Source organism: Zonotrichia albicollis, unplaced genomic scaffold, assembly GCF_047830755.1.
Source record: "Zonotrichia albicollis isolate bZonAlb1 unplaced genomic scaffold, bZonAlb1.hap1 Scaffold_254, whole genome shotgun sequence".
NCBI classification, from domain to species: Eukaryota; Metazoa; Chordata; class Aves; order Passeriformes; family Passerellidae; genus Zonotrichia; species Zonotrichia albicollis.
In genome coordinates, this window is record NW_027428428.1 from 5,383,165 (window position 1) to 5,406,587 (window position 23,423).

General features: G+C 50.2%; 1 protein-coding gene across 1 annotated transcript; it reads right to left on the reverse strand.

The window, feature by feature from the left end:
- Nucleotides 1-16,962: 16,962 nt before the first annotated feature.
- LOC141727768 (olfactory receptor 14J1-like) lies at nucleotides 16,963-17,727 on the reverse strand. The gene has a single exon (XM_074534052.1). It carries the CDS (start codon nucleotides 17,725-17,727, stop codon nucleotides 16,963-16,965), a length of 765 nt encoding a protein of 254 aa, XP_074390153.1.
- Nucleotides 17,728-23,423: the final 5,696 nt, after the last annotated feature.

The window sequence follows — 23,423 nt, forward strand, 5'->3', positions numbered from 1 at the left end:
TCCTCTGTGGGAACCATTAAAACTTCAGGAAACTTCAGACTTTCAATTTAAATTTGAGTTCTTGGGAAGTTTTTTGAAGACACTCTCAGGGACTGAGTCTGATGTAAACAACACCAAATCCCCAAGAGGCTCATTAAAGGCCTTGTGCTGTGTCTGTGCTGCTGAGCTTTAAAGGAACAGCTCTTCCCAGCACCAGTTCCTCTCCCAGCCCAGCAGGGCTGAGGGCTCAGCCTGCAGGCACTGAGGGGACAGGAGCCAGGCAGAGACAGGCTGAAGGCAATCAGGATTGGGAAGACATTGAGCTGAGACTTCACCTGGGAAAAGATTTTTACAGCCCTGTGCATGGTGAGTGTGTGGGTGCAGGGCAATGTCCCCTGTGCTCCTGGAGGGATCTCCTGAAGCCAGCACCCCACAGACTGGGGGATGTGTCAGGAGGACTCTCCCAGTTTCTCTGTGGCACAGGAGGAGGAGGATGAGCTGCAGAGCGGGTCTGCCCTGGGCACCGTCAGAGGGACAGGGCAGGATGGCTCCTGCTGCCAGGGACGGCTGCAGGGGCTGAAGCTGGGGCTGCAGCCAGGGCTGCCCAGGGCTGTCCTGCAGAGCAGCTCCTGCAGCCCTCAGGGCTCTTGGCCAGCCCAGGGCATGTGCCACCTGCCAGGGGCAGCTCTCAGCCTGCGTGGCAGCTCCCCATGGACACTGCAGGGGACAAGTTGGAGGTGGAAGGAGCCACCCCCATCATGGCAGATTCCTCCTGCTCTGGAGATGGAGCTGCATGGCCAGGGCTGCTCTCAGCTTTCTCCTAAAGGGAAGGGAAAGGGGCTGTCAGCTTTGGCTGTGTCACTGACACTCCTGCACTGTCACCCAGGGCATCAGCTGATGGGCCTCAGATCTCCCTCAGAAAGTGCCTCCTCAGCCTCCTCTCCCTACACACAGCAGCAGCAGCACCTTGGCTTGCAGCATCTCTGTTTGTCTGGCCGGCCCTTAAGGCCCTGGTGCCATGGAGATGCCCCTGGGCAGTGCTCTGTGCTGGGAGGGCTCTGCAGGGCAGAGCTGAGCCCCCAGGGCTGGGCTGGGCTCGGGCAGCACTGGCAGGGACAGCGCTTGTACAGAGAGAAACAGCTCCCAGCAAGCACAACTGCGGGCAGCAGAGAGCCAGACCAATCCTTGGTATCCCGTCCTGTCCAGCTGCATCGGGACAGAGAGAAGGGTTTGGAGAAAATTATTTTTAAATTGGAGTGCTCAAAAAGTCCAGTTTACTTTTGAAGAAATTTTAACTGCAGGCAACCTGAAACAGACAAGTTGTAATATTCAAAGGACTCCTGTGTGGGGACTAGCGCGTACTGCACTGGGGCACAGAGAGCCATGTTTTCCTTGGGTCTCCCCACAGTTCAGGTTGAAAGCAGTGCAAAGATGAGGCAGGAACTCAGCAGCAAAAACTCAAAATCAAAAAAAATTTAGCAAATTTCTCTCACAGGAAGAGAAGTGATTTGCAGAGATTCCAAATAAAATACATAGAATTGACTCAAAGCAATTGGTCACATTTTGTCAGTGTTGTCTTTGAACAGCTCACAATATCCAGAATGAAGAAATGTCCAACAGCAGCTCCATCAGGCACTTCCACCTGCTGGCACTGGCAGACACGTGGCAGCTGCAGCTCCTGCACTTCTGCCTCTTGCTGGGCATCTCCCTGGCTGCCCTCCTGGGCAACGGCCTCATCATCAGCACCGTAGCCTGCGGCCACCACCTGCACACGCCCATGTTCTTCTTCCTGCTCAACCTGGCCCTCAGCGACCTGGGCTCCATCTGCACCACTGTCCCCAAAGCCATGCACAATTCCCTCTGGGACACCAGGAACATCTCCTACAAAGGATGTGCTGCACAGGTTTTCTTCTTTCTTTTCTTTATGTCAGCAGAGCTTTCCCTCCTCAAGATCATGTGCTACGACCGCTACGTGTCCATCTGCAAACCCCTGCACTACGGGACCCTCCTGGGCAGCAGAGCTTGTGCCCACATGGCAGCAGCTGCCTGGGCCAATGCCTTTCTCTATGCTCTGCTGCACACAGCCAATACATTTTCCCTGCCCCTGTGCCATGGCAGTGCCCTGGGCCAGTTCTTCTGTGAAATCCCACAGATCCTCAAGCTCTCCTGCTCAAAATCTTTCCTCAGGGAACGTGGGCTTCTTGTGTTTTCTGTCTGTCTAGTATTTAGCTGTTTTCTGTTCATGGTTTTCTCCTATGTGCAGATCTTCAGGGCTGTGCTAAGGATCCCCGCCGAGCAGGGACGGCACAAAGCCTTTTCCACCTGCCTCCCTCACCTGGCCGTGGTCTCCCTGTTTCTCAGCACTGGCTTTTTTGCCTACCTGAAGCCCCCCTCCATGTCCTCCCCATCCCTGGATCTGGCCCTCTCAGTTCTGTACTCGGTGGTGCTTCCATCCCTGAACCCCCTCATCTACAGCCTGAGGAACCAGAAGCTCAAAGCTGCAGTGTGCAGACTGAAAAGTGGGTGGTTTCAGAAACATTAAACTGCTGGCCAGTTTCTGCAAGCCACATATAATAAAAGTCAATTTTGATAGTTCTTGTTGGGATTGGTTGTTGGTTAATTCTTTCCATTCTTTAACATTTATTTAATATTGACCTAAAGAAATGCAGTTGTTTGCGCCATATCTCATTTTGTTTCTTTCCACCTTTGCCATGGCCCCAGAATGTGTTCAATGAGTAGCTGGGCCCTTGGTTGCTTCAGATGAACTAAATAGCATTCCAGCAGAGATCCTCTAATCAGAGATTTTCCCCAGGGATCCCCTTCTCTTCCCTTCGCTGGAGCTGCAGCAGCAATGTCTGTGTGCAGAGCTGGGGGCAGATCAGTGCTGGCCCAGCAGCTGTGCCCAGCAGCAGCAGCACTTGGTGTTGCCAGTGCTGCTGCCGTGGCCCTGCCCCGCTGCCCTGGTGGCCCTGGTGTTGCTGCAGGGCCTGAGTGCTCTCGGGGCCGGGCACAGCCCTGGGGGTGGCAGTGCCGGGGCTGCAGCAGGGACAGGCCATGGGCACTGCTGGGGCAGCGCTGACGCCTCAGGCCAGGGCCCTGGGGGCTCCAGGCTCCTTGCCCAGGCTCTCTCAAGAACACAGCCAGGCCAATCCTCAGCACAGAAACGCCTGTGAGCAGCCCCAGGCTGGCCGTGGGCAGGCTGGGGGCAAACAGCATGGCTGGGGCTCTGCAAGGGCCCTGGGGCAGACGGGAAGGAGCAGCAGAGCAGGGGCTGATCCATCCCCAGTGTGCTGCACAGCCCAGGGCAGCGTCCCAGAGCGTCCTGATGGAGCTGCCAACAGCATCCCCCCTCTGCAGCCCTGGCCTCTCCCCCAGCTCACACAGGTGCCCCATCCTTGCAGGCACAGACACGGCAGCACTGGCTCAGCAGCCCCTGTTTGCATTGCACACAGCAGGGGGAGCACCCCCCATGCTGTTGGTGTGGGGACATGAACCTGAGGGAGCACAAATGCCATCAGCCCCTGGGGCCAGCAAGGGCTGGGGGACACCAGGGAAACCACTCAGCTTTGTCGTGGCCTCTGCAGTCAGCCAGAAAGTTTGTTCCCATCAGCTGGGAGTTTCCTGTGCCACTGCAGACGCTGTTGCTCAGAGCCAGGGCAGCCTGGCAGCCACCCCCAAACTGCCCTGAGAATTTCCTTGGCTTCACCTTTGCTTTCTTTCCTCTTCCTGAAACAAATTTCTTCCCATTGCCCACCCCTCTCCCCTCCACTGCAAACAGCCCATCCCTGTTTGCCCTTTCCTCTCTGGCCCCACTCCCCATTGCAGTTCCTGATTTGCCACCATAGGAACGTCCCTTGGGGAGCAGGATCATCCTACAAGTGCTGCAGGAATTGTCTGCAGGCTCCTGCAGTGCCTCCTTCTGCTCCCTTGCCAAAGGCACCCCAGGCCAGGGGGGCACATCTGGGCTGCTGTGTCTGGCTCTGGGGCTTCCTGTTCTGGGCAGTGAGGAGGAGCTGCAGAGGCTCTGCAGGACTGACAGGATGGGCTTTGGGGCTGGCAGGAGAACCTGAGGGACCTGGGCTGCTGGAGCTTCTGAAGAGGAGGCCCAGGGCTCAACCTGCAACTGCTGCAAGGGTGGTTTCAGAGAATCCCAGAATCAGCAAGGTTGGAAAAGACCTTGGAGATCATCAAGTCCAACCTGTGCCCTGACACTGCCTTGTCTCCCCTGAGTCTCCCCTTCTCCACGATGAACAACCCCAACTCCCTCAGCCTCTCCTCACAGGAGTTGTGTTCCAGACCCCTCCCCAGCCTTGTTGCCCTTCTCTGGACACGCTCCAGCCCCTCCATGGCCTTCCTAAACTGGGGGCCCCAGAACTGGACACAGCCCTCGAGGTGTGGCCTCACCAGTGCCGAGTGCAGGGGAAGAATCCCTGCCCTGCTCCTGCTGGCCACACCATTCCTGATCCAGGCCAGGAGCCATTGGCCTTCTTGCCCACCTGGGCACACTGCTGGCTCATCTCCAGCCTGCTGTCCATCAGTCCCTGCAGGTCCCTTTCTGCCTGGCTGCTGTCCAGCAACTCTGTCCCCAGCCTGTAGTACTGCAGGGGTTGTTGTGGCCAAAGTTCCAGACCCGGCACTTGGTGGTTTTCAACCTCACCTTGTTGGATTTGGGCCCTGGATCCGGCCTGTCCAGGTCCCTCTGCAGAGCCCTCCTACCCTCCAGCAGATCCACACTCACACCCAGCTTGGTGTCATCTGCAAATTTGCTGATGCTGGACTCAGTCCCCTCATGCACATCATCAGTGCAGATACTGAAATCCACACTGGCTGGCTCTGATCCCTCAGCCACCATGTGGGTGCCCTGTGATGGCACTCAGGGTGATCTGTTCCATAACCTTGCCGGGCACCCAGGTCAGGCTGACAGGCCTGGAGTTCCCCAGCTCCTCCTTCCAGCCCTGCTTGGGGATGGGCTCACAGTGGCACCTCCAGTCCTCTGGGACCTCCCTGCTGAGCCAGCACTGATGGTAAATGATGGAGAGCAGCTTGGGGAGCTCATCCACAGCTCCCTCATCCCCCCGGGATGGATCCCATCTGCTCCCAGAGACACCTGTGAGCATCTGAGTGGCTCAGCAGGTCAGCAACTGCTCCCTCATGGATTACAGGGGGGCTGTTCTGCTCCCTGTGCCCATCCACCAGCTCAGCAGAACACTTGTCCTGAGGACAACCTGTCTTATTCTTGAAAAATGAAGCTAAGAATGGGTTAGGTGCCTCAGCATTTCCCTCATATTTGGTAACCCCATCTCCCCCAATAATGAATGGAGATTGTCCTTGGACCTCATTTTGCCATTAATGTATTTACAGAAACATTTTTCTCATCCCTCACAGAAGTGGCCTGGTTAAGTCTTAAGCTTTCCCCTCTCTAATTTTCTTTCTGCATAACCTAACAACATCCTTAAACATTTCCTTAGTTACCTGCCTCTCTGTCCAAAGGTGATGCACCTTCCTTTTTTACCCCAAGTTCCTGCAAAAGGCCCATCACATACAGAACGTCACCTGTTGGCTAAAGTACACCTCAGAGGAAGAAAATACAAAAGTCTATAAATTAAAACAGAGAAAGCAAGCTAGGAAAGTAAAAGAAGAGGCTGGGAAGGCTAACAAAAACTGGGACTCCCTTGACCACCTACCTCCTCCTACCCTTGCAGTACCTCAAATCCGTCCTCCAGTTCCTCTTTCTGTGAACCCAATTCCTCCTCCTCTCCCAGATGTCATTCCTTTACCACCTCCTAACCCAGTTATACCTCCACCACCTTCCCCTCCACCCTCTCCTTACTCTCTTTACCCTTCACTACCGTCCCCTTACCTCTGCCATCTCATGCACCCCTTATTCACCAGCAAGTTCCTGCTCTGCCTCCCCCACCACAAATGAGAAGCCAAACAACATCACAGAATCTCATGCCCAAGAGTGAAGATACCCAGTCAGCCGCCACAGCTGATGTTGTAACACCTGGTCCAAAGTGGCAAAAGTGAAAAATTGTTCCCCCTCAGAGAAGTTCCCATGGGTGGGGTGGCCAGGGAGATTGGATTTGTAAACGCTCCCTTGACTGCGTCCAAAGTTGGAAACTTTAAGAAAGAATTGTGAAATTTAGTGGAAGACCCAGTAGGAATTGCAAATCAAATTGATCCATTTTTAGCCCTAATATTTATACATGGGGAGAATTGAACTCCATCTTTAACATCCTATTTTCCCCAGGAGAGACTCGATTAATACGAACTGAAGGAATGAAAATTTGGGAGTGAGAAAACCAACCTGGGCCTCCAGGTGACCAAACAATGCCTTCAGTGGAGCCTGACTGGGACCCTAATCAAGAAGAGGGGAGAAGGAATATGAGAGATTACAGGTCCCTGATGACCAGAGGGGTAAAAGAATCAGTCCCTAGAGGGAGTAATACCAGGTTAGGGTTGGACGGCACCCAGGAAAAAGACAAGACCCCAGCACCATGGCTTAATGGGCTAAAGCAAAACTTCCAGATTTACTCTGATGTTGACCCAGATAGCCCAGAAGACCAATCTTGGGTTCCCTGCAGTCGGGGATGACCCCAAGAATCCTTTTTTCCCAGCCTGATGTTTCCAAGAAGGAGTCTGAATTCTTTGGCTCTGGTTTCCTAGGTTGTTTATTGTTTCTTATCTATAACATTTTGTCTCTGGGTAGCTGAGATCTTTTCAGCAGGTCAGACAGAGGCACACTCTCCATTCCGGGGCTGGTGTCTACGATTTATCCTATGAACTATGTGTACTTTATTTATCATTATTTTCCAATACCTAAAGACGCACAGCAGGGGACTTTCAATCAAAACAAATGCACCTTTTATTGCATGCCCATAGCAAATGTAACAGAAGGATTAGAAAGGCGATAAAGGACAGAGAGAGAGAGAAAGGAGGGTTGGGTTGAGGGAATAGCTGCTGTTATGAACAAAAATTCAGTTAATATTTCTTTGTGAGAAAGAGTTACAGGGACGCAGCCAGGTCTCTGTCTCTGCCAAAGTTCTTAGTGTTTTGTCATGGTAATCAGGGGTCGTTAGAGCTTATCTCCTCTTCTGTATTAGTAAAAGGCCTGGCTGGGTGGGGTAGATTGCCCTTCCCCGAGGCTGTGCTCTCTTCCAGCATAGGGAAGACACCTGAGAGGGTGGGGGGGGGGGTTATGCAAAGTGACTCCAAAGTCCAGAATGCTTTGTGGGACCCCGACTCCAGAGGCACAGAGAAAACCCCAAAAACAACGAGCCAAATAAGAGTTGAGAGACTAAAGTGATGTCTGGACATGAGGAGCTGAGTGCTGAGCCTGCAGAGATGCTGAACACCTTCGGAGCCCCTCTCGCCCTGAGCAGGGAGTCGTCCCCAGCGCCAAGACTGAGGGGGGACCGCACCGACAAATCAACACCTGACGGAGACATCATGCCCTAGAGGCTCCCACTATGACTGGATCCCCCGGCTCTGCCCCTAGCGGACAGAGCTGCGCATATCCTCCTCCTCTGAGTCGCCCTGGGAGGCACGACGGGGACTGCAGCCCTGCCGGGACGCCCAATCCTGAGCTGATCACTTTTAATAAAGGCATTATAAAGGAGAAGAAGTCTCCTGGCCCTGTTTATTTCAGCTGGGGGCACTCGTCCGGAACAGCCACGCCGCAAGAAGACTCAAGACTGGCCATCTTGGACTTCAGGACAGCTGGCTACCAGGATCAGAGGGATCGGCTCAGGAGCAGCGACGCAGAGGAGCACCGGAGCACTGGACTGGTGAGAAAGCCGGTGGCGGGAGCGGGAGACGTGCGCATGTGTGTGTGAATGAGACGAAGGCCGGCAGCCGGACCTTCGAAGTGAGAGCAGACCTCTCAGTACCGCGGTTCCGGACTCCTGCGAAGGATCCGGCCGGGAACAGGGGGCGGAGCTTGGAATTAGCGTGAGTGAGTCGTCTCCCAAGGGGGAATAAAGGGCCCCCCCCCCGGGCGTGCGGAGGGAATATTTGTATGAGTGGCACGCATCCAAAATAGGCCCTGACAGAGGGAAGTCAGGCAGATTTGTCAGTCCCGAGAAGGATTCGGGTAGCATTTGTAAGTCTCAAGAAGGATTCGCGTAAGATTTTATCAGTCCCGAGAAGGATTTGGGTAGCACACAAGCCCTGCAGGCAAAAGTAAGTCCTGACACAGGAGTCAGGCACAAACCCCAGCGAAGGAGGCTGTGGTTTGCTTTTAAGTCCTGATACGGTGAAGCCTAAAAATTGGCGGGTTAGGCAAACTAAAATCAGGCAGTTGTTTTTCCTGACAGAGGGAGTCAGGCACGACCCGGATTCTTAGGCCGAGGTTTCGTGTGTTCAAGTCCCGATAGATGTAAGACCTGACGTGGGGAAAGTCAGGCAATCAAGAGATCGGGCAGTTGTTTCAGTATAAAGTCCTGAGCATCAGGCAGAAATTTGAAGTTCAGTGGAGGAGACTGAAGCTCCTCAAAGAAGGTTCTTTTTGAAATTACCGGTCAGTAAAGGCACCTTTGGGATTTTTATCACTTGTAAATAATACACCATCCCATTTGTAAAATGGGAGGGTGTATTAGAAAAAAAACTGGTGAGAGACTGAGGTATATACATCCCAATAGTCCCTTAGGAGAACTGTTAGTAAAATGGGATTCTATAGAGGCCACGGAGGAATTAGATAAAGCGAAAATGATCCATTATTGTATGGAAGTGTGGCCAGAATTAGAGATACAAGGAGGATGGCCTTGGTGTGGGACAAAGGATAAGTGGATGTGCCAGCTGTTAAAAAATTATCTGACAGCTCGAGGGGATACTGATCCTGAGCAATTACTGTATGTAGCCTGCTGGTTAAAGAGAGCTGTTGGGGATGAAGGGGTGCAAATTTGTAAGGTACAGAGGAAGAAAGAGGAGAATGAAGGATGGGATGATAAGACTAGTAAAAGATGGGATCCCCTGGATTATTTGCCTCCTTCTGCCCCTCAACCTTATATTCCTCTTCTCCAAGCACCTCAAATGGCAGGTCCGGTTCTTCCCCCGTCTGCCATCTCACTACCACCTGTTCAAACTCCTCCTTCTATCTCTTCAGCTTCCGCTATGATAAACCCAGTATCCCCTCCAGTTCCTTCTGCACCACCACAGGTGCCTACTCCACCTGCTGCATTCTCCACCCCTTCTCCAGCTGCACTTAATATTCACTCAGGCTCTTCTCCCCCTCCTATTGCTGTCCCTTTACCTCCTCCTAGTTGGGACACAAATGCCTCCTCGCCCGATAAACAGCTATCAACAAATACACCTGCTGATGGGCAGAAAGTTCAGGGTAACCCAGATATCCCTCAAAGTAGTTTGGCATCTGAAGATGGGCCGTACTGTAGCACCAGATCCAAGACCTCCAAGGCAGAGAGACTCTTTCCCCTCAGAGAGGTTCCTATTGGAGGAGTAGCGGGAGGTGTTGGCTTTGTGAATGCTCCCCTAACTGCTTCTGAGGTGAGAGGATTCAAGAAAGAGTTGGGGCCTTTAGTTGAGGACCCAGTGGGCATAGCCAACCAAGTGGATCAATTTCTAGGTCCAAATATCTACACTTGGGGGGAGATTAATTCCATCCTGAGTATATTATTTTCTCCAGAAGAGGTCCAGATGTTTAGGGTGGCTGGCATAAGAATTTGGGAGAAAGATAACCGTCCAGGACCCCAGGTGCCATCAGGCGAACAGAAATTGCCACTAACGGATCCCAGCTGGAACCCTAACCAGAAGGAGGGGAGGAAGGCCATGATGGAAAATAGGTCTTTGATAATACGGGGGATAAAAGAGTCAGTTCCCAAAGGAACTAACACCCAATTGACATTTGAGGGTACACAGGAGAAAGATGAAGCTCCTGCTGCCTGGCTTAATCGCCTAAGGCGGAACTTCCAGTTGTACTCTAGAATAGACCCAGACACCCCAGAAGGTCAAATGCTACTAACAGTCCAATTTGTTATCAAATCTTGGCCTGATATAAGGAGAAAACTGGAAAAGATGGAAGATTGGCAAGAGAGGGACATAAATGAGTTATTAAGAGAGGCATTGAAGGTGTATTTAAGGAGGGAGGAAGAAAAGGCAAAGGCAAAGGCTAAGATCATGGTTGCTGTAGCTAGGGAAAGTGCAGGGTGGGCGGGTCCACCACCAGGAGGAGGCAAGGATCGGCCTCTTGTACTGTCAGGTGCAAGAGGGATAGAGACACCTCAAGTCCCTTTGAGAGAACGACATTGCTATTACTGTGGAGAGCCAGGACACAACAGGAGGTTTTGTAGCAAGCTCAGTCTCGATGTGGCAATAGCCAGGGAACAAGATAATTTAGGGAAGATCCTTAGAAGTGACGAGTAGAGGGTCAGGGGCTTTACACTTTAGGGGACCCGATGCAACATCTAGAAGAGCCCTTGGTAAACTTTGAAGTGGGACCCCTAACTGAGGAATTTGAATTTTTGGTTGATACAGGAGCAGATAAGTCCTGTCTCAACAAAGTAACATCTGAAGTTAGACAAAAAAACAGCTAGGTAGAAAGGATATCCAATAGCAGCAAAACTGGCCAGTAAAACTAAACTTGTAATAAGTGGTGTGAAAGTAAAAGGTACCTTATTTTTGTCTTGTTGTGTGTGTGAGAGTGAGTCACAAGCAAAGTCAGCCTCAACTTCCCAGGCAGGTGGGAAGGGGGCAGTGGAAGTGTGTGTGTGACCTGCAAACCAGACTAGGGCTCCCCAGATGTATGAGTGAGCCGTAGCTGTAAGAGCGTGAGTGACACGCAGGCAGCCTCACAGGTGAATGTGTACCAGGGGCAACCAGCCCTTCCAAGAGGCTCAGATACCTGTGGGCCAACCCCCAGGGTGAAAGGGGGGGCTATAGGGACCTGTGATTTTCTATCAATAAGTTTGTGTCTTAAAAGTGTAGAGGAATGTGTGAAAGTGAATGAGAAATGAGAGAGTGAATATAAACAAATTAGAATAGAGGTAATGCAGTTACAAGCTTTACCATATTTTCTTAGAGGGAAGTGTATTGTGTAAAAGAATGGTGTAAGAAAAAAAAAAAGGGAAAAAAAGAGATAAAGTGTAAGGGGTTGAAAGAAATATTTAAGCTGTAAGTGAAAGTAAGAAACAGAAGCAAGAGATAAATAAATAAGATCTTGAAAAATAGAACAGAAAACCAGTGAATTAAATACACAGAAAAAAATAGGAGAATAAAAGTACTTTGAGAGTTAAGCTAGCTGAGAAATACAACTCCTTGCAAAATACAGAGTATGTAGAAGTTGATGAGAGAAACATACAAGCTATGGAAAAAGAGAAATTACCAATAACATTAAACAGAGAACCTGAGTTTTGATAAAATCATTAAATAGCAGACCATTAATACCTGTGTTTGAAAGCCCATTTCAGGTACTCTTACTAATTCGACTGTGAAGACCAAAAAGAAAAAGGTTGGACTCACATCACTCTCACCCCGTGGCATTGGACCAGGATTCAACATCAGGTTTTTTTCCCTCTGGCATTCTGGCATTGGACCGGAGTGCACCCCATTCTCCCTCTGGCATTGGACCGGACTCCATCCCATTCTCCTTCTGGCATTGGGCCAGAGTCCCAGTTTTTCTCTCTGGCATTGGGCCAGAGTCCACACCACTCACTTCCGGGCACTGGATAAGGATTCATCCACTTCACAAGCTAAATCACCTGAGTATACTGTGATAAAAGGACCAAAGGATTTAAAGTTGACTCTTAAAAGAAAGAGTCAAAAAGACTGAACTGTGTGGGAAAAAATTGGCATCAAGAGTTCTAATATTGCTTAAAATGTTTCAAAACTGTTTTGTGTAAATTTTGTTGGTAAAAAGTTTAAGGCTGTAAATAAGTAATTCTGGTTAAGTTCCCCAATATACTTCTAAAGACTCCAGGTTAATCCTCTACAGAACACTCCCCTGGGGGGGAAACTAAAATTTGTAGGGAACAGACCAAGAGAGGCTTAACCAGAGAAGCGGGTAGAAGGGACTCTAAAGAGCTTGGAAACTTCTCCTCAGTAAAATTCCCCAAGAGGCAAGGCCGGGTGGGCAGGCTGTGCAAGATGACCCATACCGGACTCTTGGGAAGGGTAGTAATGATGGCTCTGATTGCTGGTGGTGCTCAGGGGAGCCCAGCTGAGCCGTGCAGTGAATGCTACCAACCCCGCTATGAGGAGGAAGTGAGCTCCTTGTCGAGAGTCCACATCAGTTCTAACCCTGATGGTGTTAACCTCTCCCACTTGGTCCTTTATCAGAAAAATAAGAGAATGTATTGGATAGCCCAGAATACTGCCACTTTTAGGCAGCCACTCCTAGGAGAGTGCCCTATAGAGGAAGCCTGGTTTTGCTTTGAATGTGATGCTGCTGAAACAAGCTCAGCAGATCTAGTAAAAAGCAAAGAAATGGTGAAAATGGTAAGAAAAATTGTTTGTTACAAGTATTTATATGAGTGTACTGGAAAAGAGATAAACCCCTTTTGGAACACATTTCAGGGGAGCTCTAAACCCCTAAGTTTGATCTCATCTGGCAACTGCATTGCTAAAGTGATAAAACCAATTTTCTTATTACCCAAAGAAACTGGATCAAGTTTGGGAGTTCCTATATATAATGATTTGGGAGAAATTAAACAAAACCGGGAAAGTGAAATAGAAATTGAGAAAATCCAAAATAGTAGAAGCCAAGTTAAGATCCCAAAATCTGTGTTGAACAAAGTCATCTGGCTCCAGGCAGTATTAAAAATAAAGAATTCAATTATTAGGGACATTTCAAACGAAATAAAAAGATTGGCATGTGTAAATAATCAAGATCAAACTCCTACACTTGATCCCAGTGGGTGGGAGAATTTAGAGATTTTCAGAAAATATGTATGGGAAAAGTGGTTTTTCTCGCTGTGTGTGTACTTGGAGGATTGCTCTTTTTACTATGCTTATTTGTCTGTTTTAGTAAAACCGTATTGGCTGTACAAACCAATCTGGAAAAACCAAGAAAAGTAACAAGGTTAAGTAAGCATGATTACCACAGTGCACAAGAGATTTATAGTAGATTCAAAACAAAAAATTGTGAGTTGATGCGAGCTTAAGAATTTAAGCTCGATCAAAGAAAAGGAGGGGGGACTGTTATGAACAAAAATTCAGTTAATATTTTTTTGTGAGAAAGAGTTGCAGGGACGCAGCCAGGTCTCAGGCGCTGCCAGGATTCTTAGTGCTTTGTTATTGTAATACCGGGTCGTTAAGGCTTATCTCCTTCTTTTGTATTAGTAAAAAACCTGGCTGGGTGCGGTAGATTGCTCTTCCCCCGAGGCAGTGCTCTCTTCCAGCATAGGGAAGACATCTGAGAGGGTGGGGGGGGGGGTTATGCAAAGTGACTCCAAAGTCCAGAATGCTTTGTGGGACCCCGACTCGAAATGCAACGAGAAAACCCCAAAAACAACGAGCCAAATAAGAATTGAGAGACTAAAATGATGTCTAGACATGAGGAGCCGATGGCTGAGCCTGCAGAGATGCGGAGTCCCTCTCGCCCTGAGCAGGGAGTGGTCCCAACGACGGGACTAGCCACCTGGGAAGGTCACAGGATTAACACCTGATGGGGACACCACACCCTAAAGGCTGCCACGAGGACTGGATCCCCCGGCTCTGCCCCTAGCGGACAGAGCTGCGCATATCCTCCTCCTCTGAGTCGCCCTGGGAGACGCGACAGGGACTGCAGCCCTGCCGGGACGCCCAATCCTGAGCTGATCACTTTTAATAAAGGCATTAAAAAGGAGAAGAAGTCTCCTGGCCCTGTTTATTTCAAAAGGCAATCAGAATTTGCTGTTTAAAAATAGAGAGCAAACTTTTTTTAGCTTATTTTTGTGAGTTATATTAACACACCTGAGTTTTGTTTGAGCTTTATAGTATATAGAATTCTTTTTTATATCTGTTGTATAGCATATCTTATAATTAGTGATAGCCTTTTTGGGTTTGTTTCCCTAGTTTAGATCCCTTGTAAGAGAAAAACCTTACTAACTGAAAATACTGTTTAGTTGTTAGAATTGTCTATTTTTGTGTTGCAAAGAATGTGACACACTTAACCCATAGAACTTTTCTTTTTTTTTTTTTAAATAAAAACAGGGGAGATGTTGGGAATTTAGTTGTTAGAAAATAAAAAAGTATAAGATCACAGTTAGTTCCAAATTTTGCAGGTGTGAGATAATGTGTCCTTGATTTTCTTAAAACATGATAAAGAAATGGACAGTGAGGCAGGAGAGATAGAGAATGTAGTCTCAAAGGAATGTGGATGAGTTAATGCTATAGTTTAACCAATATATTGCTTGGCTTACAGAATATTTATAAGCTTATTATTTGTTGTATAAGTGTTTGATATTTGTTCAATAAAGTGGGCCATGATGAACCAATTGGTGTCCTGGTCCCCTTCCTTCGACACTGAGGTGTGTGCTGGAATTGAATGCCCAACATTGCTCATTCTGTGATTCGGGGAACCAGCCACAGAGCAGTTGTGAGAGCCTGGGAATAATGGAATCAAAGGGCCATCGCTCCATTGCAAGGATTCTGGGAACTGAGGGAACAATTGTGACACTGTGGTGCCCCATGGAACCAAGGGTCCCTGGTGACATTGCAGGATCTTGTGTCACCAGGGCTCCATTGTGACATTGCAACACCAAGGAATTCATTGTGGCACTCTGAGGCCTCATGGAACCAAGAAGCCTCTGTGACGCTGCAGGGCCTTGTGGAACCATGCAGAGCATTGTGACAGAGCAGGACCTGGTGTCATGATGGGGCCATTGTGACACTGCAGGGCCCCATGGAACCAAGAGGCCAGGGCTGCTCCTCAGGGACTCCTGGAAAGAAGGTAACATGTTTGATACCATGGTCGCCCTTGGGACCAAGAGGCCATTGTGACACTGTGGAACCAAAGAAAACATTGCTGCACTGCCAGACCTCATGGAACCAAGGATCGATTGTGACACTGCAGGGCCTTGGTGGGGCCCAAGGATCCAAGGGACTTGGTGACACTGGGAGGGCTCATGGAATCATGGAGACCATTGGGACACTCAGGGGCCTCATGGAACCATGGTGATACCAATTTGTCTGGGAGTGTTGATCTGCTGGAGGGCCCTAGACAGGCTGGATCTAGGGGACAAATCCAACAAGGTGAGGTTTAACAAGTTCAGGTGCTGGGTCCTGCAATTTCACCACAACAACCCCTGCAGCACTACAGGCTGGGCACAGAGTGGCTGGACAGCAGCCAGGCAGAAAGGGACCTACAGGGACTGATGGAGAGCAGGCTGGACATGAGCCAGCAGTGCGCCCAGGTGGGCAAGAAGGCCAATGGCTCCTGGCCTGGCTCAGGAATGGTGTGGCCAGCAGGAGCAGGGCAGGGATTCTTCCCCTGTGCTCAGCACTGCTTGGGCAGCACCTCGAGTGCTGTGACCAATACTGGGCTCCCAACTTAGCAAGTACATGGAGGGGCTGGAGCATGTCCAGAGAAGGGCAACAAGGCTGGGGAGGGGTCTGGAACACAAGTCCTGTGAGAGGCAACAGAGGGAGCTGGGGTTGTTTATCCTGGAGAAGAGGAGGCTCAGGGGAGACAAGACAGTGTCAGGGCACAGGTTGGACTTGATGATCTCCATGGCCTGTTCGACCCTTGCTGATTCTGGGATTCTCTGAAACCACCCTTGCAGCAGTTGCAGGAGGAGCCCTGGGCCTCCTCTTCAGAAGCTCCAGCAGCCCAGGTCCCTCAGCTTCTCCTGCCAGCCCCAAAGCCCATCCTGTCAGTCCTGCAGAGCCTCTGCAGCTCCTCCTCACTGCCCAGAACAGGAAGCCCCAGAGCCAGACACAGCAGCCCAGATGTGCCTCCCTGGCCTGGGGTGCCTCTGGCAAGGGAGCGGCACCAGGCACTGCAGGAGCCTGCAGACAATTCCTGCAGCACTTGTAGGATGGTCCTGCTCCCCAAGGGACGTTCCCATGGGGCCAAGTCAGGAACTGCAATGGGGAGTGGGGCCAGAGAGGAAAGGGCAAACAGGGATGGGCTGTTTGCAGGGGAGGAAACAGGGGTGGGCAACAGGAAGAAATCTGGACCAGAAAAGAGGAAGGAAAGCAAAGGTGAAGCAAAGGAAATGCTCGGGGCAGTTAGGGGGTGGCTGCCAGGCAGCCCTGGCTCTGAGAAACAGCACCTGCAGTAGTGGGATAGGAAACTCCCAGCTGATGGGAACAAACTTTCTTGCTGACTGCAGAGGCCAGGACAAAGCTGAGTGGTTTCCCTGGTGTCCCCCAGCCCTTGCTGGCCCCAGGGGCTGATGGCATTTGTGCTCCCTCAGCTTCATGTCCCCACACCAATAGCATGGGGGTGCTCTTGCCTGCTGTGTGCAATGCAAACGGGGGCTGCTGAGCCAGTGCTGCCGTGTCTGTGCCTGCAAGGATGGGGCACCTGTGTGAGCTGGGGGAGAGGCCAGGGCTGCAGAGGGGGGATGTTGTTGGCAGCTCCATGAGGAGCACTGCCACCCCCAGGGCTGTGCCCGGCCCCGAGAGCACTCAGGCCCTACAGCAACACCAGGGCCACCAGGGCAGTGGGGAAGGGCACGGCAGCAGCACTGGCAACACCAAATGCTGCTGCTGCTGGGCACAGCTGCTGGGCCAGCACTGATCTGCCCCCAGCTCTGCACACAGACATGGCTGCTGCAGCTCCAGAGAAGGCAACAAAAGGGCATCTCTGCAAAAAACTGCTGGGAGATCTTTTAGTTACTTTAAAGGCACCAAGAGCTCATTGACACAGTTTGTGGCCACAGAGAAGGTGGAGAGAAACACAATGAGAAATGGCAAAAACAATTATATTTATTAGTTAACAAGATAAAAAAAGTAAAATAAAAAGAGAAAGAACCTCCAAAATGAAAATAACAAGAAGGATCAAAGATCACTTTCATTTCAAGTGATTTGCAGAAATTGGCCAGCAGTTTATTGTTTCTGAAACCATCCAGTCATCAGTTTACACACTGCAGCCTTGAGCTCCTGGTTTCTCAGGCTGTAGATGAGGGGGTTCAGGGCTGGAGGGACCACTGAGTAGAGAACTGACAGGGTTACATCCAGGGATGGGGAGGAGATGGAGGGGGGTTTCAAGTGAGAAAACACAGCAGTGGTGATGAACAGAGAGAGCACAGCCAGGTGAGGGAGGCATGTGGAAAAGGCTTTGTGTCGTCCCTGCTCAGATGGGATCCTAAGCACAGCTCTGAAGATCTGCACATAGGAGAAAACAATGAATACAAAACAACCAAATGATAAACAGGCAGTAACAGCAAGATACCCAAGTTCCCTGAGGTAGGATTTAGAGCAGGAGAGCTTTAGGATCTGTGGGATTTCACAGAAGAACTGGCCCAGGGCACTGCCATGGCACAGGGGCAGGGAAAATGTACGGGCAGTGTGAATGAGAGCATTGAGAAAGGCACTGGCCCAGGCAGCTGCTGCCATGTGGGCACAAGTTCTGCTGCCCAGGAGGGTTCCATAGTGCAGGGGTTTGCAGATGGACACATAGCGGTCGTAGCACATGATGGTCAGGAGATAGTATGCACCTCCAATGAAGAACAGAAAGAAAAAGAGCTGAGCAGCACATCCGGAGTAGGAGATGTTCCTGGTGTCCCAGAGGGAATTGTGCATGGCTTTGGGGACAGTGGTGCAGATGGAGCCCAGGTCGCTGAGGGCCAGGTTGAGCAGGAAGAAGAACATGGGCGTGTGCAGGTGGTGGCTGCAGGCTACGGTGCTGATGATGAGGCCGTTGCCCAGGAGGGCAGCCAGGGAGATGCCCAGCAAGAGGCAGAAGTGCAGGAGCTGCAGCTGCCGCATGTCTGCCAATGCCAGCTGGAGGAAGTAGCTGATGGAGCTGCTGTTGGACATTTGCTATGCCTTAGCATGGGGATCTGTAACAAAAGAAATCATGGAATAACTGGGTTTGGAGAGGACTTTAAATATCCCAGCACAGCGTGGGGGCACTTTCCCCCCACTTCCTGCCCAGGGCTCTGCTGCCCAGAGCTGTCCCTGCCAGCAGCTGCTTCCCTGTGCCCAGGGCTGGGCCCTGCCAGTGCTGCCAGAGCCCAGCCCAGCCCTGGGGGCTCAGCTCTGCCCAGCAGACCCTTTCCAGCTCAGGCACTGCCCAGGGGCAGCTCTGGCTCTGCAGGCTCTGATGGCAACGTCTGAGAAACCCTGAGGAGGTCGGAATAGTGACACTGATGTTGCCTGTGAGGGGCCCTGTGTTGATTTCTGTCACTGCCTGACTTGTTTAGATCAGAGATAATTTTTTTTTTTCTATTTGCCTCAAGCTGAACTAAAATGAATATCTATGGTCAATTTCCCATTCAGGTAACCCAAAACAATAGATTGAAAATGCAGGACTTCCCCTTTCCTGCTGCCCCTGCCGTACTATGCTCCCTGCATAATCTACTTGGAAATGTTCTGCAGTTAAATGCTGGGATGGGAGCAGTCCAGGAAAAGGCAGCATCTTCCCCACACAAGGAAAACACTTCCAAGCCTGACCAGCTGTCTCCTCCCACCCAGACCTTGTCCCCCAGTGCTGAGAGCAGCTGCCAGGGCTGGCTGAGAGCTGTCCCTGGCAGACAGCAGAGTCCCTGCCCCAGCACAGCGCCCTGGGCTGCAGGACCCTGCTCTGCACAACAGCCCTGGGCACCCCTGGCTGCTCTGCACAAGAGACAATCAGAGAATGTACTCACAGAGTCTGCAGGCATTGGGATGTTCGAGCTTTAGGAGATGGCTCCAGGAGCTGTAGCTGCATTGTCCTGCAGCCAGAGGTTCCTGTGCCAAGGGCTGGCAGTGATTCTGCCCCAGGCACTTCTCAGCCCCTTCCCAGCCCTGACTGATTGAAGCTCTCTGTGCCTCTGTGCTGTGCCCGGGGTGGCTGCAGGCAGTGCCCCAGCCCTGCTGGGCTGGCAGAAGAGCTGCTCATCAAGAGAAATGTGCTTTTGAATCTCCTCTTGGTTACCAGGAGCTGTCTCTGTGCCAGGAGCCCAGCCCAGCTCAGCAGCACAAACACAGCACAAGGACTTTAATGAGCCTCTGGGGCTTTGTGCTCAGGCCCTGGACATCAGTCCCTGAGAGGGAGCTGAAGAAACCTCTCCAGAACTCTAAGTCAGAATCCAACTCCAAAGTTTCTTGGACAGTTAATGGGTCTCAGAGAGGCACATGACTGAGAAAGTGTCCCCAGGCCCCAGGCAGAGCAGAGAACTGGAGGCAGTGATGACAGGTGGGGACAAAGAGAAGCCAAGTCTTGGTGCCCTGGGGCACAGCAGGGTCTGTGCCACCAAGGGCTGGGAGGAGACACCTTGTCCTGAGGCACTGGGGCCTCCTGGCACAGCCCCAGCCAGGCTGGGCACTGTCAGCCCCTTGTCCTGCCCTCAGCATCCCCCCCTAGCCCACATCCCAGTGGCCTCAAGGATCTGCTGGAAGGAGTCCCTGGGGAGCCTTGCTCAGGAATGGCCCTGGGGGCTCCTTAATGCTCCCAGGGACTGCAGACTTTTCCAAGGAATTTGGGTTTGGCTTTTGCCTTGGAGTCTCTGAGAGGTTTGTGCAATCATGGCCTCCAATTATCTGCTGTAATTAGGCCCTGGAGAGGCTTTCTCAGTAACAACACTCAGTAGGGCTCATTAATAATACAGGGTACTCCAGTTGTTTTAAGGTACTTGGTGTTTCCCTTTTGATACAGGCTCTGTGAGAGGTTTGTGCAATCATGGCCCCAGTTACCTGCTTTAATAAGTCTCTTGAGAGCTTTGTACTGACACTCAGTGGGGCTCATTAATGCCTTGAGATACTCAAGTTTTTACGGTACTTTTTGGATTTAAGGATACTTTTAGGTACTTTTAAGGTGTTTCCTTCCCAAACTGAGTCTTTGAGAGGTTTTTGTACCATCCTGGCTTCCAATTCTCTCCTACAAGGAATCCATGAGGAGCCTGTGTTGGGTATCTTATCCCCTTTCTGTTTCACAACAAAGATGGAACTGAAAGAATTTTTTAAGATTTTCTAAAAGCATCCAAACAAACATGGGACAATTAACAATACAACAAAAACAACCACTAAGGAATCAATAGTCCTGTTTTAGCTAGATATTATCCATCGCTTTAGTCCCTTGCACTGGAAGAGTTTATTCACCCAATCTTTGTTTTCCACTTAAAGCTTCTTGAAGCCTTACTTCAGTACCTGAATGCTCTTGTGGATTGACTCGCAGTGGCTGGAGATGTTCATGCAAAACATGCCCTCAGAGTCTACACAGCCATGCCCATGTGTCCAGAGTAAAAACTCTATCGCTGTTCTGCAAGGTGGCATGTTTGATGGTCTCTGTGTCTGTGAGCAGGCCACGCAATGCGAGGGAGATAGCATTGGTTTGCTTACTTAACAGGCACCCAAGATGGACTAATTGTCCTAAATCTTTAGCTGCAGCCCCCCAAGGTAGTTCAAACAGGGGGTGCTACCATCCAACACCTGGATTAAAGCTTTGAAAGCCATCTCCTTGATATCATCCAATACTTCTCTGGGGATACCTGCTGCTTGATCATCTGCTCAGCTGTGTTGTCCTTCTGCAGCTTGATGGTTGATTGTCAATTCCGCCCTTGCCTCATTATTAGCATAATTTGCTATTAATTCATTTAGTAAACACTTCCATCCCCCTTCCCACAGGGTGTATTCTGTAGGTGGCAACAACATGGTCATAATATATTTTTAAATCATAGTTGGTTAAGACATGCTTTAAACATGGACTTTATTAGGCCATTAAAACAAGGTAAGTCCTTCCTATGGTCTTTAGCTGCCCTACACAGATCCTTGATTTCCCCTCAAACCAATGGCTGATACCTGGGATTCTGCCCCCTTCTTTCATAACATACTGAGGCAATGAGGAATTTCAAGACTGTTTGCCAGTCTCCTTCCTTAACTGCTTTTTTCCGGATCCTTTCCTTGGGATCTTCTGGGGTTGAAGGGTGAGGTGCCTCTGAGGAATCCAAACTGTCTTCCATGGAGGAAGTATAACTTGGAGGGGAAACATTTGGATTAGAAATAGTGTGACAGTTGGGCTTACTATCTTTGACCATGGGGGTTATATTGTTTCCAGAGAGTGAGGCAGAGGGCAATGCCATTTTGTCAGGTGTTGGGGAGGAAGGGCCTTGATTTAGGATGGCGGACTTCCAGGGTGGCCTTCTGGGGACATGGCCCAGGGTGAAGGTGGAATCATTGACATTGGGGCATGACCTGAAGTTGTGGGGGTGGAGTCTGGAGGCTCGTTCAGGGCAGAAGAGAAGGTTGTGGTAGCAGGAAGTGGAGGAGCCAGGATGGAGGGAGGATAGTTGGGCTCCTGAGCCACATTCAGGCTCCTTCCGTCTTGAGTGTCCAGGCCACGATGCTCCAAGACTGTGTGGCCATTGCCATCTTGGACCATAGGGGAAGGTCTGAGAAATGCAGGTTTGAGGGAAGGTCCCGAGTTAGAAGTTACCAACGGATTGAGTTTTCAAAACACTGCTTGCTGGTGAAGGGTCTCAAGGATGGCGTGGAAAATGCGAGCATGCAGGGTGCAACCGGGTCCCTTTTGATCGAAAGGTTGTACAATTTAACTCCCACTGAGTCCCAAAATTCAGTGGTATGGATTTCATCAGCAGAGGCGTCTGGAAAATTTTTAAAGATCTACCTCATGATTGATTTTAATTCATCCTTTCAAAATATTATGACCAGTGAGAATTAACTTAAAGCATCTGTAAATGTTCCTTTCTACTTGGACATCTGGCTGCCCATTTTTCTCTTTCTCCACGTTAGGAGGAACAGCCACCAGAACACACCAAATCAATAATGGGACATGGGTGCATATTTTAAAAACATAGTGGAAAAATGGGCAATAAATGTCTTGCATTTCCCTAAACCCACCTGCAATCCTATGCAGGTGAAACCGTTGTTTTCCCTGCTGATCCTGGCCAAGGTCTCTCAAAGTAATGATGGATCCACCGGGCCTGGCACAATCCAAAATGCCAGGGAGCACTGACCTATCCATCAGCTAACCCCAGCTGACGTGACTGACACAGGAAGCCTTCAATTTTAGGGTCACTCTTTGGGCGCCAAATGTCACAATGAGAGTGGCTGAAACAAACCTCTCTGGTTCCCTGACTTCAGGGTAAGGGTTTGGAAATGAAAAGGAGCGGGTTCAATGGAGTTGCCCAAAAAGAACTTTAATAACAGGGTGAAAAACAATAATCGTGGAGAAGTCAAGCACAGTATGAGGTGCAGGATCCAAAGACCTGAGACAACAACATATAAACTTGGGGTTAGAACACTCTAGAACAATAACCATATAGGTGAAATAAGTAACCAATAGGGGAGCAGAACTTGGACAGTTTAGCATAATGACACTAAAGGCTTATGGGGGAACTCTAAAACTCACCCTAAGTTAAATGAATGATTCCTAGGACTTGAAACTCATGGCCAATCCTTTTGGAGTAAATCTGGCTGACTCTGAGTTACAGCCAGGCTATCTTTCAAACCGCTGCTTTGCACTGGCCCCTTGGGACCATGCGGCCCAACAGAGCCACAATAATGTCCTTGGTTCCACAAGGCCCCACAGTGTCACATTGGTCCCTTGGATCCATGGTGCTCTGCACTGTCACAGTGGCTCCATCATTTCACAAGGCTCCCAAATGTCACATTGGTCTCCATAGGAAGGAAGCCACAGAGCTCCATGTTTCAGGAGCTGATGAACATCAACCACCAGAGGCCAAGGCAAGCCTGACTTGTCTGTCCTGGCAGGTTTGCTTGGAGCAACCCTTGGATATTTGAAATTATGGATGTGGAATCCTAATGTCAGACATTTGTGCCTGGAGAAGGATGATTTTTTCTGTACAAAGAACAGCACAGAGTGCTTTCCAATGTTTAGAAAACAGGTGAGTCCTGGAACTCAGGAGTGAAAGACCAGCCAGACCTGTCTGTCCTGGCAGCTTTTGTCTGGCAGCAATCCTTGGATACACAGAAATTTGGAGGTGGAATCCAAATTTTAGCTATGGTCACCTGGAAAAGATTGACAGCTCTTTTACATACAAAGGAAAGCCCAGAGCCCCAGTGTTTCAGGGGCAGGTGGGAGTGGCCTTCCACATTCCAAAGTCAGCCAAACCTGTCAGGTGATCCCTGGGAGGCCAAGGCAGCCACACCTATTTTATGTTCCCTTGGATCCACAGTGTACAAGTAGCTGCTTGCAGTGTCACAGTAGCTCCTTGCTTCCAGGAGGCCTTGCAATGTCACAATGGTTCTCTTGCTTCCATGATGTCCTGTGGTGTCATAATGGCCCCTTGATTACACAAGTTCTTAAGGATCCTCATGGTCTCCATGGTTCCAAAAGGCCCCACAGTGCCATAATGATCTATTGGTTCCATGAAGCCTCACTGTGT